General features: G+C 38.6%; 2 protein-coding genes across 2 annotated transcripts in view; one reads left to right on the forward strand and one right to left on the reverse strand.

The window, feature by feature from the left end:
• Nucleotides 1-652: 652 nt before the first annotated feature.
• Nucleotides 653-9,580, reverse strand: GNG5 (G protein subunit gamma 5). The gene is made up of 3 exons (XM_043575444.1): nucleotides 9,290-9,580; nucleotides 5,148-5,288; nucleotides 653-877 (listed from the first exon to the last, which is right to left on the reverse strand). The coding sequence occupies exons 1-2, from the start codon at nucleotides 9,368-9,370 to the stop codon at nucleotides 5,163-5,165; spliced, it is 207 nt and encodes a 68-aa protein (XP_043431379.1). The 5' UTR covers nucleotides 9,371-9,580; the 3' UTR covers nucleotides 653-877; nucleotides 5,148-5,162.
• Nucleotides 9,581-9,586: 6 nt separating this feature from the next.
• SPATA1 (spermatogenesis associated 1) overlaps nucleotides 9,587-20,446 on the forward strand; it is a 56,947-nt gene continuing 46,087 nt past the window's right edge. Inside the window, 2 exon segments of the mRNA XM_043575441.1 lie at nucleotides 9,587-9,700; nucleotides 18,670-18,843. Coding sequence (XP_043431376.1) covers nucleotides 18,742-18,843 — 102 coding nt within the window. The 5' untranslated portion in view covers nucleotides 9,587-9,700; nucleotides 18,670-18,741.

Genomic DNA, 20,446 nt, shown 5'->3' on the forward strand with positions numbered 1-20,446 from the left:
GGGGCTTTCTACCAGAATAAACTTGGATCTGGCACATCTTTGGAGGCCAGGTTTCTGGGATATTTTAATATTTCTTTAAGCCTTTCAGAATGGCAAATTTTTAAAGCAAAATGGTTTACCAAGGACTTAAGGCAAAATTGCAAATTACTGAAGCTAATCTTCAGTTCCATTTTTCTTGGTACTTTGTACCTCATTACATCGTACTGTAATATTCCACTCAAGAATTGTGTAAAACTCTGAAGTTTTTAACATCTTCTAATATTCCCATGTCTTCTCTCTACTGTCCTTATTAGGAGAGCAGTCTATTAAGTAATTAATTTTTAGGTGTAATGGTAATACCCTACACAAGGGAGTTTTTTAGTATTTCTCATTATTAAGTAACTTTTATTAAAACAAAGTTAATCCTGCAAATAACTCATGTGTAGAAACTAGTATTAGCAGCCTCCTCCTGACCTTGAAAGAAAAAAGTTTGCAACTTATGTTTAATTCTCTAACAGTCTTTCATATGTATGGTATACAATTATGTGAGATGAGCTGTTGAACAAGCCCTAAAACGTAAACCTCTTCTTAATGACATTGAGAAATTGCCATTATCTTATGTGTTCAAAACAAATTAATACATAGTATATTCAATACCAGTAATTAACCAAAAAACTTTTACACTAAGTATTTTATTGTATGTGGCTGCCAGTGTATATAAAATAATTACCCTTGTGAAATAGAAATTTATGAAAATTCAGAGAGGTAGATGTTAAGGACTGACGAAAGTAGAAGTTTATATAGTATGGCACGTGTTATAGGGATAAGCTTTCATACAGGCTCCAAATTTAGTTCTCCTTTGAATATGCACTGGTTCATGAAAAATGGTTTAGAAAACCTGAAATGGAAAAGAAAAGAGTGGATTAGGGGAAAGGACCAAAACACAATAGTTTTTTCTGAAAAGTAATACATCTTCTATTACTTTGAGGGCATTCATTTGCATGTTAGCTTATACAATGCTTTCAATTAAACCAAGCCTTTTAGGAAGCAGACATATCACAGGGTTTCAAGGGAAAAAATGAGAAATAGATCTCTGTGGTATATAAAATAGAATTTTCTCTTAATTTTCACAACCACTCTGAAGTACAAATCACCCATGGTTTATAAAAAACAGACTTACAGATTAACTTGCCAAGATCACTGCCAAATATACTCTATATCCTAATTTTTAAAAGTTAACATAAAAATCTCTTAAATTCAGAAAAATCTGAATATCCCTAGAAAATAAGCAATAGCATTGAGGAGAGCAGTTTGATAAATTCTACTAAGGTAGAAGATGCAATCCCACTTCTATTTACTGTAGAGGCCACTTTTAGGCAAACAGGCTTGAGCCATGGAATGTAAAAAGTGCCCACATGGATCCCCTGCCTGGATACACACAGGCCCATCAGGCGATCCACATTAAAATATCCTTAGGCCCTAACTAACCAATGGGCTACTTACAACTAGGCACAGTTACCAAAAGGAAGATTCCATACATCGCCTCATGTTCTCCCTTTAAAAACAGCCCCTAACTGCTTCCTCACTGCAGAAAGCCTCTCCTTTGCTGTCCTGCCCAAAGCTCCCCCTAAGGTGTATTCCATTCCCACTGCCTCATGGCACAAGCCTTTCTGCTGTCCTGCCTTCCCGGTCCCTTATGGTGTATGCAATAAATTTCTATCTCCTTTGTTCTGTCTTGGGTAAATTCTTTCACCTCCCTCACCATCAACTTCCACCTGATCACTGCCTCACATGTGGGGGCCCCCATTCAACTGGACAGACACCCCACTTAACATTTACCTAGATAAACCTATACATAAAGTGAAACATACATGGATGTTGACTATCGTGGTGTTTTAAGAGGGAAGAACTAGGAATAGCCTAAATGTAACTCGGCTGGGGAATGGATAAACAAACCGAGGTTTATACACACGTTGAATACTAGAGATAGAGAGCAGGTAAAACAATCTACAAGGATCAACACAAATCTCAAACAATAGTTGGTTCTTAAAAAACAGTAACTGTTTTAAAACTACAAAACACAAGAAACATAGTAAAAAGTCAAAACATGGGTATACCCACTTCAGAGTAAGTTACCTATACAGAAAGGTAGAAAAAGTGTCTTTTATTTCTTTTTGAAAATTAGTAACGGGGCGCCTGGGTGGCTCAGTCAGTGAAGCGTCCGACTTCAGCTCAGGTCATGATCTCGCGGTCCGTGAGTTCGAGCCCCGCGTCGGGCTCTGGGCTTATGGCCCAGAGCCTGGAGCCTGCTTCCGATTCTGTGTCTCCCTCTCTCTGCCCCTTCCCCATTCATGCTCTGTCTCTCTCTCTCTCTGTCTCAAAAATAAATAAACGTTAAAAAAAAAAAATTTTTTTTTTAAATTAGTAAGGTAAACTACTTAATTCAGGATGGTAGATACATGGTTCTCTATACTTATTTGGAAATTTCTATTGTCTTAGAACGAGAATGTTCAAGAGGCTTAAACAGAATGGTGAAAAAAATGTTTAAGCTCAGTCAGTTAACATTTGAATTACTAGATCAGTAGAAAAACTAGAAAAAACTAGATCAGTAGAAAACAGTAGCAAATAGGCTGAGGTCTGTTTGGCAAGGGCTCAAGAGAAAGCACTCTTGAGCTCCATGTGGAAAGTTTGTTCCCAGTTAGCAAGTGTTATTAAATTTTAAATGTCATTCCTTACTGAATAATCTTACTTCTAGAAATTTATCTTAAAGAAAACAGGTAAACTATACATAGGAGTACCAAGATATTTGCCTCAGTGTAGCAATATTTAATGATGTTTAAGCTGTATTAATGATGTATAATACAGCCACTAAAAATTTCATTTACAAAGAATTTTTAATGAAATAAAGTTCAAGGTTTTTTTTTAATTTTTATTTTTGAGAGAGAAAGAGAGCATGAGAGGGGGAGGGGCAGAGAGAGAGAGAGAGACAGAGAGAGAGACAGAGACAGAGATAGAATCCGAAACAGGTTCCAGGCTCTAAGCTGTCAGCACTGAGTGGGGCTCAAACTCACAAGCCGTGAGATCATGACCTGAGCCGCCGAAGTCAGATGCTTAACCAACCGAGCCACCCAGGCATCCATAAAGGTTTTTAAAAAGCAGAATAAAAACTGTACATACTGTCTGTAAACCAGCATATAAATTTTTTTTCCTCTTAAAAGGAAATCTAGATTAATAATGATTGTCTCTAGGTCTGCTGATCATGGTCTTTGTATTTTCCTTGTATTCTAACCTATTGCTAAGTTATCTATGCTGTCTCTCTTTAAACTATATATTTTTAAAAGATGTAAATATAAAGACTCAAATATAGAATCTGTGTATCCCGGCCATTCAGTGTGGGCCCAGGACCACCAACATCTGTATAACCTGGGCATCTGTAAGAAATGCTTCAGCCCTATGCCTGGGTAGCTCAGTTGGTTGGGGATCCAACGTCATGGTTCATGAATTCAAGCCTTGTGTCAGGCTCTATGCAGATGGCTCAGAGCCTGGAGCCTACTTTGGATTCTGTCTCCCTCTCTCTCTGTCCTCCCTCACTTGTGTGCAGTAACTCTCAAAAACAAACATTAAAAAGAAAAAAAAAAATCCTTCAGCCCTTAGAATTCAGACCTACTGAATTTGAATTTGCATTTTAACAAGGTAATTTGCAGATACATTCAAGTTTCAGAAGAAATACTTTTACATCCAAACATCCTTTTCTTGGCCCAAGGTGCTTAAAATCATATCCATAAACCTGTTTTATTAAACTGCCAGGATTAGTAGCTGTTATTTAAAAAAAATTTTTTTTTTCAACGTTTATTTATTTTTGGGACAGAGAGAGACAGAGCATGAACGGGGGAGGGGCAGAGAGAGAGGGAGACACAGGATCGGAAACAGCTCCAGGCTCTGAGCCATCAGCCCAGAGCCCGACGCGGGGCTCGAACTCACGGACCGCGAGATCGTGACCTGGCTGAAGTCGGACGCCCAACCGACTGTGCCACCCAGGCGCCCCAGTAGCTGTTATTTTACTTTGAAATCTGGGTTCTTATCCTAGCTATATTATAATTTTGAGCAAGTCATTTAAACACTTATCTGCAGACTCCTACAAAATGAAACTGTTAACAGCCAGGTAAGAAGCCACGTTTCTTAACAGTATTTTATATCAAATGAAAATAAACCACTTTATAAAGTGAATACAATGGGGAACAGAGGTTTAAAAAGAATCTTTAATAAGCCATAAAAATATGAAATACCCAAAAACTGCCATGAAGAATTAATATTGCTGAAGCAAAGAAGTATTAAGTATTAAATACGAACATGTTAGGCTGTTAAAAAAAAAAGCTACTTCCTTATGGAAAACCTGTTACTCAAAGGTGGTTTCTGGTGTTTCAAAATCTTTACCAATCATTGTATTTACTGGAAACATGCTGACTTCCTGGATACTCCCAAATCCACAAAGCTTAATTAGGGAGGGCACCAACTATGTAACATGGTATTTTAAGAAGCTGGCTTCCTGCACTTTGAGGAGTTAGAATGTTTGTAAAGGGTGTGTGCCATAGTCTTTTTTTTTTTTTAAACACTATTAGTTTGGTTGCTTCTCATAGGTCAATATGAGTACACCCTCTGACTTAAGTACTGTGAATTTATAAAAGGTAGCAGCACCCTTGGATTACATATTAAATTATCCACAGCATGTTTTTTTGATCAAATCTCTCTTGGATTAACATTACACAATTTTGCACACTGACACTTGAAATGGAAGCCACAGATTAACATATGGATACATGCTTTAAACCAGCCCATCCTGAAATCTGAAATCAAATCCACTGCCTGCCACCATGAACTCTCATACACTTCATTTCTCTCTTGTTGTATCTTTACCTACGAATAAAGAGTAAAACCTGTTATCCCCCACTACAAATGTCCACAACCATGTCAGTCTATTCAACTATATCCTGAATTTCTCTTGCATTCCCAATTCCCAATTAATTCTCTGCTATGCTGTGCTACAGCTGGTTTCTATTAGAGAAATGACATCAGAATCCAAATCAATTGGTAGTACACGTATTCAAAGTTGTCCCCATAAACACTGCAGTTTAAAAAAAAAAAAAACCCTAAATATTAAAGAAACTTACCAAAGATTCGTTTTACTACAAAAAGGAACAGACTTTCTGGGGTCTGAAGGGATTTGTACTTGAAGATACTCCAGTCAGCAGGGGATCGTGTTGAGCATTCTGCAGACAGAATTGTTTCAAATCTGCAGCTGCCTGGGAAACCTGTACAAGACAAAAGGAGGGGGTAGTGGGAGGAGGTGAGAATGTTTTCAGGAAGGTTTTCTCAAATCTTTGAAATACCCGCAATAAACACTTCTCTTAACTCAAAAGAAGACATATAAAGAGTCATACTGAGCTCATCATACTCAAAACACTGCACATACAGTGGACTAGTTTATAGTATGCTTTCTTTTGCTTGCTTATTAAAAGCATCAAATGATTTAGTACATCTGCAAAGAAAAACCCATCTGGGTAGTTTATTAATAAACTTCAGAGGTACTCAACCTTCAGGTTACTCAACATCTTGTTTTTTACTAAAAGCAGTACACAAGATGCAAACAAAAGGTGTTAACTGTCTTGAAAGCATATATATTACTGAGAAAATGAACATCATGTTCTAAATCTGAACCACTCAGTTCATTGTTTTGGCATTATGTACCATCTGCTGTTTCATGTTACAAAACTGGACAGTTCAGTGTCATGTAACTGAAAAGCCGATAGCAAACACTGAATTATTTTAGCCACTTCACCAAGCAGCCTGCCTTTAAGCAGCAGTGTATTTGCTTAAATGTGATTTAATTTTCATATATGTATCCAATGCCACTCAAACAGCACTTAAGGAATTAGGTATCACTTAAACACCTACGATTTGTATATATTCTGATTAGGTGATGTAGAATACCAGAACGGTGAACTGAACGGTTCAGATGTAGAACATGAATAAAAGATGCTCCAAATGAATACAAGATCCTAAGTCTTGAGGTTTAGGAAGATGGTAAAAACAATCATTTTATTTTCAGTTTTAACTATCCCCAAGAAGGGTGAGAGCAGGTGTCCAGTTCAGTTGGGCATTTGAAAGGGAGGTGAAAGCATCACAAATACTCTAAGAAATCCTGCAGATTACTGCTGTAACCCAGACATTTACCTGGTAAAAGGATACACCATCCCAAAATGAATCTCAAACCTTGAAATGTTTGTACATTACACAGTATTTTATCCACTTACACAACAGTTTATCCACAGGTTAGCAACTGTGTAAAGTAATATGTAAATACCTGTTAGCAAGTGCTACAAGTGGCCACCCTGTTTACCCACCAAGAGAAGGTGTAGCTAAAGTGGGGAATGCAAGGTATCATTTTACACAATCTTAAAACCTGGTTTCATTCACATTAACTAGCAGTAAGGATAAAGTATCTGACAACTTTCTGCCTAAAGTGTAGGCAGGCTTCTAACTTAATTAATTCCCTTTCACAAACTTCTCAAGCACCACTATGTGCCAAATATACTTCTAGGCACTGAGAATACATAAGAATAGCCAGGTTCCTGTTATGGAGGTGACAGTTCAGGAGAAAATACAGACAAGGAGCTATTCAGAAATAGAGTGGTTAGATCTTGACCTAAGGAAAAGTGTCTCTGAGGAGGTGACATTTTTTTTTTAATTTTTTTTTTAATGTTTATTTATTTTGGGGACAGAGAGAGACAGAGCATGAATGGGGGAGGGGCAGAGACAGAGGGAGACACAGAATCGGAAGCAGGCTCCAGGCTCTGAGCCATCAGCCCAGAGCCTGACGCGGGGCTCGAACTCACGGACCGCGAGATCGTGACCTGAGCTGAAGTCGGACACTTGGACACTTAACCGACTGAGCCACCCAGGCGCCCCGGAGGTGACATTTAAACTGACATCTCAATGACGAGATCCAGCCAAGTAACTATCAGTGAGAAACAACCATCAGCGAGAATTCCAAGCAGTGGGTGAACTGAGACAAAGGCTCTAAACTCAAACAAGCTGCTAGCCCCTAAAGCACAGTAATAATCACCATCCAGGAGATTGAAACCTTATAATCCTGGCATAATTATTAGTGCCCTCTTTCACTCTCCAAAGTGCCCTGGTTGGCAATACAATGCATGGTCACCCTACATATGGTATAGTTTGTCAAGCATTTGTGAAAATTTCTATCAACTGTGGTTAAACATAAAGGTTTAACAGTAAACTCGTGCTAGTTTAAAATATCACCAAAAAAAGCATCTAGCACAGAGTCATGGATAAAATAGGTGCACAAAATAAAATCTAACCAACCACACTTTACAACAGAGTTAAAAGTTCATTTAAAGTCCCAAGGTGGGACGCCCTCCCCTCCTTGCTACATCCCTAGTAGGAGATGAAATAACTCTAAAACCAAAGCCACCTGTGGTGACTTTAATCCTCCAGAACAGAAGCCTCCTGAAGAATTATGTCCAAGAGGCAGGCATCACCTGGAAGAGTCACTGGAGTAGCTGGTGTTTTCATAGTAAAACCCTCAGAGTACTTTAATCTGAGGCCTTCATCTCATTTTCTTTGGAGACAAGGAACTAAGTACCCCCAATGAACACTTACTACTTTCAGCCAGCTTTTTTTTTTTTTTTTTTGCATCCCACTCCCATTTTTTTTCTTTCCTGGGCCACTCTAACCTGTGATAAAGGCGCACATGTGTGATAATGTAATGGTTGGTTAAGAAACATAGGATTTCGGGGCGCCTGGGTGGCTCAGTCGGTTAAGCTGCCTACTTCAGCTCAGGTCATGATCTCACAGTCTGTGGGTTCGAGCCCTGCATCGGGTTCTGTGCTGACAGCTCAAAGCCTGGAGCCTGCTTTGGATTCTGTGTCTCCCTCTCTCTCTGCCCCTCCCCCGTTCATGCTCTGTCTCTGTCCCAAAAATAAAAAAATAAAAAGAAACATAGGATTTCAAGTTTCAGAGTTAAATCCAACCGAGACTGACCATAAATCACTGAGATGAGTTAAGAAGCTGGAGATGAGAGAAATGGATTCCAAACAGCAATGTAGTCTACAGCACTTAAAGGACAGGGAGGGGAATCCCACACCAAACTGATGGGAATTTCCCTTCCCTCCTGAGGTGACCACAACTGAGTAAGCTAGGTCCCTGACATTTCTATTTAAGGAAGTAGGTAAATGGGAGGCTATCTTACTCCATAAAACATTTCAGGGAGAAGTAAACACTGAGCCAGATGAGTACACAATCAAGTCATCTTGAAAAGTGGCTGCTTCTTTCAACAGAGGGCATGATTTATATTCTTGTTTCTTTTTTTAATTACAAGAAGTGTTTCACTTGTAAGATGACCTGCACCAGAAAGAAGCCAATCCACTTAGGATTTTAAAAATCTGGAGAAACTTGGAACAGCACTTGAATGTCAGGTTGTCCTGCCAACACACACAAAGGTTTCTCCCCGCAAGGTAAATGCCCCAAGACAAGGTCAGTATTAACTAGACGGCAAAACAAGTAAGAATGGTCCACTCTGATCACTAAGGTATGCAAACCAATAGATATTTCCAAGGTCAGACACAGTAAACTGCCAACTAAGTATGAAATGCACGCTTTGTATGAGGTTGTACAGAACACACCAGTGGTAACCTTAGGCACCGGGGACGTTTCGAAAACAAACATGCTTCTTTAACTTACAGTTTGCGTTTGCAAAAATTCGTTTTCAAGTATGTGTTCGGTGGATAAGAGGAGCTGGCAAGGAGTGGGTTTGGGAACGTTCCGACATGCAAATAGGTTCTGTTCTGAATTAAAAGCCAGGTAAAACTCTGTCCAGTGAAAATAAAGGGTGGAGTCTGGTAAGCTAAGGACTAGAAGGGTGCGGACGGCGCTCGGAGGAGCAGCTGTTGCCCAAGCCAGCCGCGGAGTCACGGCGGAGGGAGGGAGAGAGAAGGGCCACCGGAATGCGGAAAGCCATGGTTCAGCCCCGGGGCCAGCCTGCCTTGGAAAGTCCTGGCGCGGAAAGGCGCACTAACCGACCCCCGAACAACAGCGCCGATCCGCGCCGCTACTTCTCTAAAGCTGGCACTCCCGGATCGGGTCGTCGCCGCCGAGCGCGCGTCCTCCCCAGAGGAAACAGGAGAGGGACAAAAGTGCCGCTCGCCCCAGCCACCTCGGCCGCCCGATCCCATCCGCCGCCGCCGCCGCCCTCCCCTCCCCCTCGTCCGCCCGCCCGCCCGCCCCCGCACACCTTCACGCGGTTGAGCCCGGCTTCCAGCCGGAGCTGTTGAACCACTTTCTTCATAGCGGCGACGCTGGAGGAACCCGACATGGCGCTCGCGAGAGCCGGGCAGATTCGTCGTTGCGGGAATCGGTCCGGTAGAGGGTCCGCGGGGTCTGACGGCGGGGCAGCGCGGCGGGGGGCGGGGCTCCGAACTTTGTCTCTAAGTTTCCGGTTCTTTGCCCAGCGGCTCCACCCGCGGCGCGCATGCGTGTCCTCCACGGCTCTCAGTTCCAGCTCCTCTCCCCACGCAGGAGCGGAGCCGGAGGAAGGGGAAGAAGGGAGTGAGAAGGGGAGGAGCGCGCTTTGGGCAGAGGAGCAGCGGGACGCCAGCGAGACCCGTCGCCCATCTTCCTCTCCCGAGAGGCCGACTTAGGAGAGGTAAAGAAAAAGCTCCTCATTAGCCGCCAACACTCGAGGGGAACCTGAAAAGGACTGGTTAGGAAAGGCGGGTGCTTGAAGGAGTTTATAAAAGGCCTGCTGGACAGGTGACAAAGAGGTTCCAGTTCTCCTGACGGCCTTGGCGGCAGAGGTTGTGGGAAGAGAGGGGCCCAGCCGAGGAGTAGGAACCTGAAGTAGCCGGCGCGAGTAACGGACACCCCGTCTCCTTAGAGACGCGTCTCTAAAACGCTACCCGAGTTTGTGGGGCGGCCGGTCTTCAGCCAGTTTCCGGTCCTCAGACCCCCCCCTGAGGCCCAAAGCTCTCTTTAGAGCTCGGAGGTCGCCGTAACTGACCGAGGAAAGCGGGGCGGCGGGGAGCAGGGGTGCTGGTTCGCTAGGGGAAAGTGCGTCTTCTCAGGATTTGGCTTCTCTCGCTTCTTATCTCTTGGTTTTCTCGAAGAGGTGGTGAAGAAACCAAAGTACTTGCAGAAGATTACACCCGTCTCATCTTGTTATCCACTTCACTTGGGGAATTAACGCTTATTATACCTTAAAAAATAAAACAACTTTTTGTGCTTCCGGAAAGTTTGTTTTGTATTTCAGTGGTAGTTTATTACCTGCTGCTTGAAATTGACCTTCAGAGGAGTTGCTGGAGAGAGAAACAGTAGTATCTAATCAAGCAAAATAGGCTCAGCCAATGAATGTCTCACCCATGGAAACTTATTTGTTATGTCACAGCGCTTAGGATAAGTGTTTCCTCCTATTCAACGATTAAAGTACATCAAGGAATACACTACTGTTTTCTTTCTATAAACGTGAATAATCACTGAGACATTTCAGATTTTTTGTGTAGTGAGAAAATCCACATATAATTTGCTCTAATTGACAAATAAAACATTATTTACTAAACAGTTTAAATCACTTTACAAAAATGTACAGGGTGCTTTAGTAGTTTATTTAATTCATACAATAGATGTAATAACTAGGGTTAAAAACCAAGGTTTAAATTCTGGCTCTACCACTTACCTTGGTATTCTCCGCCACCACCCCTCCCCACCCCCTCCTGCAAGCCAAAGCCATTTAAACTTTGCTGAGGCACTGTTTTCCCATTTCATAATGAAGTAATAAATCTATCCAGAATTTTTTAAATTTAATTGAAGTATAATTGACACACCATGTTAGATTAGTTTCAGGTGTAGAACAGTGATTTGACAACTCTCTTCATTATGCTATGCTCACCACAAGTGTGGCTGCTACTGTCACCATACAATGCTATCACAGTACCGTTGACTCTATTCCTCGCTGTACCTTTTATCCCAGAGACTTATTCATTCCATAGGTGGAATCTTGTACCTACTACTACCCTTCATCCATTGTGCCCATCCCCCCACCCTCCTTCCCTCTGGCAACCCTAAGTTCTCTGTATATGGGTCTCTTTCCGGTTTTGTTTGTTCCTTCATTTATTTTTTCGATTTCACGTATAAGTGAAATCATATTGTATTTGTCACTCTTTGATTTATTTCACATAGCATAATATTCTTTAGGCCCATCCGTGTTGCAAAGGGCAAGGTCTCATTCTTTTTTAGAGAGGAGTAATATTACATTACTGAATGACATTCTGCATGTTCTTTTTTAAATAACTTTTTAGTGTTATTTACTTTTGAGAGAGAGAGAGAGAGAGATGGAGTGTGAGCAGAGGAGGGACAGAGACAGAGAGAGGGGGAGACACAGAATCTGAAGCAGGCTCCAGGCTCTGAGCGGTTAGCACAGAGCCTGGCGCTGGGCTCGAACTCACAAACCGTGAGATCATGACCTGAGCCGAAGTTGGATGCTTAACCGACTGAGCCACTCAGGTGCCCCTACATATTCTTTATACATTCATCCATTGATGAGTACTTGGGTTGCTATCATACCTTGGCTGTTGTAAATATTGCTGCAGTAAACATAGAGGTGCATATATCTTTTCAAATTAGTGTTTTCATTTTCTGCAGCTAAATATCAGGTAGCAGAATTACTAGATGGTATAGTGTTTCTATTTTTAATTTTTGAAGAACCTGCATACTGTTTTCCACAATGCCTGCACCAATTTACATTCCCACCAACAGTGCAGGAGAGTTCCTTTTTCTTCACTTCCTTGCCAACACTTTTAGTTCTTGTGTTTTTGAAACTAGCCATTCTGAGGGGTGTGAAGTGATCTCCTTGTGGTTTTGATTTGCATTTCCTTGGTGATTATTGATTTGGAAGATCTTTTTATATGTCTGTTGGCCATCTGTGTGTTGTCTTTAAAAAAAATGTGAGTTCAGGTCCTCTGCCCATTTTTTAATCAGATTGTTTTTTGGTTATTGAAGTATGATTAACATACAATGTTATATTAGTTTCAGGTGTATAACATGATTCAACAGCTTTATACATTACTCAGTGCTCATCACAATCAGCATACTCACCATCTCTCACCAAACAATATTATCACAATATTATTGGCAGTATTCTTATGCTGTACTTTTTGTTTCGATGACTTATTTTATCACTGCAAGTTTGTACCTCTTAATTCCCTTTATTTCACTCATCTCCCTACTGTCCTCTGGCAACCATCAGTTTGTTCTTTGTTTTTAAGGGTCTGGTGTTTTGCTCATTCATTTGTTTTTTAGGTTCCACATGTAAGTGAAATCATATGGTGATTGTCTCTCTCTGTCTGACTTATTTCACTTAGCCTAATACCTTCTAGTTCCATTCATGTTGTTGCAAAGGGCAAAACTACATTCTTCTTTATGGCTGAGTAGTATTCAATTGTTTATATAAACCACCTCTTCTTCATCCATTCATCTGTCAACGAACAGTTGGGTTGCTTCCATATCTTGGCTAGTATAAAATAATACTGCAATAAACATAGGGGTGCATATATTTTTTGAATTCATGTTTTTGTTTTCTTTGAGCAAATACCCAGTAGTGGAATTACTGAATCATAGGGCATTTCTGTTTTTAATTTTTTTTTAATTTTTTTTTTCAATGTTTATTTATTTTTGGGACAGAGAGAGACAGAGCATGAACGGGGGAGGGGCAGAGAGCGAGGGAGACACAGAATCGGAAACAGGCTCCAGGCTCCGAGCCATCAGCCCAGAGCCTGACGCGGGGCTCGAACTCCCGGACCGCGAGATCGTGACCTGGCTGAAGTCGGACGCTTAACCGACTGCGCCACCCAGGCGCCCCACTGTTTTTAATTTTTGAGGAACCTGCATAGTGCTTTCCACAGTGGTTGCACCAACTTACATTCCTACCAACAGTGAATGAGGGATTCTTTTTCTCCACATCCTTGCCAACACTTGTTCGTGTCTTTTTGATTCTAGCCATTTATATATGTGTAAGGTAATAAATATCTCATTGTGGTTTTGATTTGCATTTCCCTGATGATTAGTGATGTTGAGCATCTTTTCATGTGTCTGTTGGACATCTATATGTCTTTTTTGGAAAAATGTCTATTCAGATCATCTGCCCGTTTTTTAATTTGATTATTTGTGGGTTTGGTGTAGAGTTGTAGGAGTTCTTTATATATATTGCATATTAACTCCTTGTCAGATATGTCAATTACAAAAAAAAAGAGAGAAATCTTCTCCCATACAGTAGGTTGTCTTTTCATTTTGTTGATGGTTCTAATGCTGTGCAAAAGTTTTTTATTTTCGTGTAGTCTTAATAGTTGTGTTTTTTTAATAATTTTTTAAAAAGTTTATTTATTAAATTTAAGAGAGAGAGAGTAAGCATGAGCAGCGGAGGGGCAGAGAGAGAGGGAAAGAGAGAATCCCAGGCAGGCTCTGCACTGTCAGCACAGAGCCCTGATGTGGGGTTCGAACTCTCAAAACCTCAAGATTATGACCTGAGCCAAAATCAAGAGTCAGATGCTTAAGCAACTGAGCCACCCACGTGCCCCAGAGCTTTTTGATTACCAACTGAATTTTGTTACTAGTAATCAGCCTGTTCAGATTTTTTATTTCTTTCTGATTCAATCTTGGAAGATTGTATGTTTTTCTATGAATTTATTCTAGGTTGTCCAATTTGTTGGCATATAATTTCTCATAGCAGCCTCTTATAATTCGTTGTATTTTTGTAATGAAGCTTGTTATTTCTCTTTCATTTCTGATTTTATTGAGGCCTCTCCCTTTTTTTCTTGATGAATCTGGCTACAGGTTTATTAATTTTGTGTATCTTTTCGGAGGACTCACTGTTAGTTTCACTGATTTTTTTTTTCTTCTGTTTCATTTATTTCTGTTCTGATAGGATTTCCTTTCTTCTCTGGTTCCTTTAGGTGTAAGGTTAGATTGTTTGAGATTTTTCTTGTTTCTCAAGGCAGACCTATATCATTATAAACTTCCCTCTTAGAACTACTTTTGATACATCCCCAAAATTTTGAACCATGGTGTTTCCATTTTTATTTATCTCTTGGTTTTGATTTCCTATTTGATTTATGACTTATTGGTTGTTTAGTAACATGTTTTCAAATCTCCACATTTGTATTTTTTCCTTTTTTTTTGTATTGATTTCTAGTTTCATATTCTTGTGTTCAGAAAAGATGCTTGATTTTATTTCAGTCTTCTTAAATTTATTGAGACTTGTTTAGTGGCCTAACATGATCAATCCTAGAGAATGTTCCATATGCACTTGAAAAGAATGTATATTCTGCTGTTTGGGGATGGAGTGTTCTGTATATATCTGTTAAGTTCATATGGTCTAATGCATAATTCAAAGCCAGTCTCTGTGTTGATTTTCTGTCTGGATGATCTATCCATTGATGTAAGTGAGGTGTTGTTAAAGTTCCCAACTATGATCATATAACTGTCAATTTCTGCCTTTATGTCTGTTCATATTCTTTTATATATATAAGTACTCCTATATTAGGTGCACAGATATTTACAATTGTTATATACTTTTGTTGTATTAATCACTTTATCATTACATAATGCCCTTCTTTGTCTCTTGTTACAGTCCTTGTTTAAAGTCTATTTTGTCTGATATAAGTATTTCTACCCTAGCTTTTTTTTTTCCCACTTCATTTGTGTGAATATCTTTTTCTATCCCTTTACTTTCAGTTTGTGTCTTTAGGTATGAAGTGAGTTTCTTGTAGGCAGCATTTGGAGAGTTGTTTTTTTTTTCTTTTTTCTTTTTTTTTTTATATGCGTTTTGTCACCCTGTGTCTTACCTGGAGCATTTAGTCCATTTACATTTGAAGTAATTATTGATAGGTATGTACTTACTATAATTTTCTTCGTTGTTTTCTGGTTGTTTTTATTGTTCTCTATTCCTTTCTTCTCTTGATCTCTTTCCTTGTGATGACTTTCTTTAATGTTCTCCTTTGTCTTTATATTTGTGTATCTGTTACAGGCTTTTGGTTTGTGGTTATGAAATTCATATACAACATCCTAAGTATATAGCAGTCTATGATAAGTTGATGGCTGCTTAAGCTTGAACACATTTTAGAAGCATGACATTTTTACTCTTTCCCCCTTCACGTTTTATGTATATGATATCACATTTTTCACCTTTTTATTTTGTGACTTCCTTAACTACTTTTTTTTTTTACATATAATTGATTTTACCACTTTTAATGTTTAACCTTCGTACTAGCTTTGTAAGTGAATGATTGACTACCTTTACTATATGTTTGCTTTTATTAGTGAAATTATATCCTTTTATAATTTTCTTCTAGTTATGGCCTTTTCCACTTAAAGAAGTCCCTTTAACTTTTCTTGTAAGGTTAGTGGTGATGAACTCCTTTAATTTTTGTTTGGGAGACTCTATCTTTCCTTCAATTGTGAATGATAACCTTGCCGGATATAGTATTTTTGGTTGTACTTTTTTTTTTCCTTTTAGTGCTTTGAATATATCATGCCACTCCCTCTGGCCTGCAAAGTTTCTGCTGAAAAATCGGGTGATAGATAGCCTTATGGGGTTTTCCTTGTATGTAACTAGTTGTTTTTCTCTTGTTATATTTGAAAGTCTCAATCTTTAGTTTTTGATGTTTTAATTATTAGGGGTTTGATGTGGACCTTTTTGGGTTTATCTTATTTGGGATTCTCTCTCTGCTTCCTGGGCCTACTTCTCTGTTTTCTTACCCAGGTCGAGGAAGTTTTCAGCTATTATTTATTCAAATAAATTTTCTGCCCCTTTCTCTTCTCTTTCTGGGATTACTACACTGCAAATGTTCGTATGTTTGATATTGTCCCAGAATTCTCTTAAGATTTCCTCATTTTTAAGAATTCTATTCTCTTGTGGCGCCTGGGTGCCTCAGTTAAGAGCCAAATTTGGCTCAGGCCATGATCTTGCGGTTCGTGAGTTCAAGCCCTGCGTGGGCTCTGTGCTGACTTCTCCGAGCCTGGAACTTGCTTCAGATTCTGTAACTCTCTCTGCCCCTCTCCTGCCTGCTCGCTTGCTTGCTCTCTCTCTCTCTCTGCCCCTCCCCCACTTGTGCTCTGTCTCTTAAAAATAAATAAACATTAAAAAAAATTTTTTTTAATTCTTTTCTCTTTTTGCTGTTCAGCTTGGGTACTTTTTGTTACCCTGTCTTCCAGATCACTGAATCTCTTATTGTTTCCCTATATCTGTTATTGTTTTCCTCTAGTGTATTTTTCATTTCAGTTATTATATTCTTCAACTCTGGTTGGTTCTTTTGAATGTTTTTATCCCTTTCTTGAAACTCACTTGATTTATTCACTCTTTTCTGCAGCCTGGTGAGCATCTTTTTGACCATTCTTTGAACTCTTTATGAAATAGGTTTCTTATCTTCATTTCATTTAGTTCTTTCTGTGGTTTTGTTTTCATTTAAACAAATATTCCTCTCATTGAAACCATATTCCTGTGTCTTCTCATGTTGTTTCATTTTCTGTGTATGTTTCTATGAATTAGGTGAAACAGCAATCTATCCCAGTCTTGAAGGAATGGTGTTGTATAGGAACCATCCATGTGTAGACTGCATGTGCCTGGTGACTTTGGCTGGCTGGCTGGAGCTGGAGTGGGCACAGACTGGGAGTTTTGTAGCATGCTGCATCGGGGCCACCCCAGTGGGATGCCTAGAGCTGAAGTAGGCCTGGGCTGGCAGTACCCTGGATTCTCAACACCAGGTCATCAAGTGTCAGAAATTTTTAAGCTTGATTTTTAGTTCTGCTGCTTACCCCAAAATGATTTTTGGAGTAATGCAGAGAAAGTACGATAGGTCATTCTCTTTAAAGTACAGACCAGATCAAAGTGACAGGTGATATATCTACGAGCACTTACTCCCTCTCAAACCCATAATTGACTAATGATAATCTATTTTTGAGAATTCTGAATCTTGAGTTCTCCCAGTTCTAATTTCTAAGGTCTCATCTTTATATGCAATGCCATTTTATTGTCCAGGATTTAGTCTTCAGCATTGATCCAGTCAGAAATGACAAAATGGAGGTATCATTCAAAATATGGCTTCTTTGCTATACCTTTAGAAGGGATAACGTAATGGGGCAGTTTACCTGAGGACAATATTAAAGCAGGTCTTGGTTAATGACTTGAGTTTGCTTAATTAAATATTTGTTCTGAATGAAAATGTCAAGTTTTTTTTTTTAATGTTAATTTATTTTGAGAGAGAATGTGCACATGTGCACAGGCCCATGCTGTCAGTGCAGAGCCCATCTTGGGTTCCATCTCATGAACCGTGAGATCATGACCTGAGCCAAAATCAAGAGTCAGAAGCTTAACCAACTGAGCCACCCAGGCACCCCAAAAATGACAAGCTATTAATGCATGCACAGAAATTAACAATCCTAGCCTCCCAGTTTTCACATCAGTAGCAATTTGCATGCCCATGGACTGTAATTCTTATAGGTTATTACAAATAATTTTTACATAATAAAGACATTACCATATATGTATCTGAGTTGTGTTTAGGTTCATAATATAGGCTGATATTAGTACAATGGCAGAAAGAGCCTTTGGGTAGGTATAGAAATGGAAATATCTAAATAGTTAAAAAAAATACTAATGTAATTAAAATAATGTTTGAGATGGTTAAAATAACAAAACATTTTAAGTTTTAATTATCGTAAGAAATTTGCATAGGAAGTAATATGTGAAACTAACTTGATTTAAAAGATGTTATGTCCCAGGATATAATTTTTTAATTTTGATACCATTAGAATAATTAGTGGTCTCTGATATGATTTCATAGAGCTGTAATCAATACCAAATAACAGAAATTTTAAATTTTGTTGCACTTACTGTTTTAATATAAATCAAGATTGTGCAATGCTTTGAAATCTTGAAAAGGCTTCTGTTCTGGTATTGGTATCACATCCTTTACTTAAGGATTGTCCTACTTTGATAATTCCTGTTTAGAGTAATTCAGCTACCTTACTTTTCAATTTTTATTATATAATTTAAATGTTATTGTGGATTCTTGTAAACTGTTTTAAATCCTCTGAGAACAATACAGGAAACAACACAAACATAGCTTAAAGTACTTAAAAACTGGCATTTTCATCTGGAATAATTATTCATATTATATTTGAGATATCCAAGCCCAGGAAGAAATGTTTATGGTAAAACAGTTTTCATCATTGTATAGCCATTTGCACAAATTTAGTCTTTATACTTCCAGAAACATATTTCTACTTTATATAAAATACCATATATATTTAACTTTAATTTTCAACCTTGAGAAAATTGTTTAGAATACTAAAATATGCCCTGGTCACAAGTCTTTTATAATGTAATTTAACAATTTAGTTGTATTGAAGATATATATATATGTGTGTGTGTGTATATATATATATATATATATATATATATGTATACATATATAGATGTGTGTATATATATATGTATATACCCACACACAGACTTACTAGTAATAGGTCTTTTTAAATTATGAGATTGTGTACATTCCTAAGTTTTCATTTTCAGTGTATTTTAAAGCCTTTTGTGTTTTTCTTTTCACTTTTTGAATGAATCAGAGACCAGAATTGAGTGGAATGCTATCTTAAACAAGTCAAAAATCTGTTATAACCTTTACATATACTACTTAAATGAAGAAAGGTAAAACACCCCACAAAATTCCAACTGATAATCACCCTATTCAGACACTGGTGAATATGTCCCTCAGTCCAAGCCGACCTTCTTCATCAGAGGTAAGAAAATCTTGTAAACTAAAATATAAGAAAATATAAGAAAAGCTTGCTTAATATTGTTTTTGAAAAGTTCTGAGAAAGCAAAATATGGATTATATAAAGTATTAGATATTAACTCCACTGTGTATCCCATTGTCTGATTACAATTATTTTATCCCAGTTCTTTTATCTGTAGTTCATTTCCTCTAAGTACTCTGATTTTATTGGGTTCCCAGTGCATTGATCCTATCACCTGTTTTTTGTTTTTGTTTGTCTGTTTGTCTTATTCATCACCTTTTGATGCCCTCCACAGTTTAAATACCATAGAACGATCTGGATTACTCTCTTTCTGATACTTTTGACTCCTTGGCCCTCTCTCATTTCATTATACTGCTTGGCAAAACAAAAACCCTGGTTAATCTAATTCTTCACCTATGCTATACCTATACCTACAATGGAATGTGGCTGGAGAAAAATATACCAACATGAACATTGTTCTCACTTTAAATTCAGGACCATGAATCTCAACTGGAACCTTTTGCTGATAGGCAGACTGTCTTCCACTCACTCATTTACTTTTCCACTGTTCTATGAATACCTTCTCAAACCCCCAGTACCTTCTCTCCATTTTCTCTTTAAACCAGCTCCAATCAAGTTTTCACTCCACTACTGCACCAAAATTGCTCTTGTTAAATTCACCTCTACATTACTAAATCTGTTGTTTAATTCTTATCCTGCATATTTTTGGTCTATCTGTGTGCAGCAGTTGACACTGTTGATCACTCATATTTAACATAATTAATTCACTTGGCTTCTAGCATACACATCTTGGTTTTCCTCCTGCTTTCCTTGTTGTTCATTTTCAGTCTTCTTTGCTGGGTTTTCGTCTTCTTCCTGATCACTTAATACTGGAGAATTTCAGGGGCCAGCTCTTTGTTTCTTCTCCATCTGCACTCATTCCTTGGTGGTCTCATTCTGTATAATAGCTTTAAATACCAACTTTAGGCTAAGGATTCCCAAATTTATATCCTCAATCTAGTCTTCTTTCCCAAACTGCAGATTCATGTTTTCAGCTTCCATCCCACATGGATGGCCAATACACATCTTAAAATTAGCATATCTCAAACTGAACTATGGATCTTTTCTCCCTCCCCTAAACATGTTCTCCCCATGACATTCTCCATCTCAGGTGATAGCAAATCCATCCTTTGAGTATCTGTGGCCACATGCCTTAGAGTCATTTTTGTTTGTTTGTTTCTCAAACTTCACTTCCAATGGACTAACTGTAGCTTCAAATTATATGAAAATCTGACCATTTCCCATCACTTCTGCTAGTACATTGGAATGAGCCACCATCATCTCACACTTTATTCAGATAGCATCATAACAGGTTCCATTTTCTTGTCCCTTACAGCCTGTTGTATTAACCCTTTAATAGTTATTGAATATAGTAAACTTTGGAAGTAGAACATTGTATGTGTCCTATTGAAAGGCAAAATGAAATACAGGGCACCATTTATAAAGTATTCTTGCCCCCAGCTGACTAATTGTGTCAGTTGAAGACTATACACAGTTAACTGTTTACAAGAGGGAAGTCTTTGTTTCAAAAACGCTTGTTGAACAA

Source organism: Prionailurus bengalensis, chromosome C1, assembly GCF_016509475.1.
Source record: "Prionailurus bengalensis isolate Pbe53 chromosome C1, Fcat_Pben_1.1_paternal_pri, whole genome shotgun sequence".
NCBI lineage: Eukaryota > Metazoa > Chordata > Mammalia > Carnivora > Felidae > Prionailurus > Prionailurus bengalensis.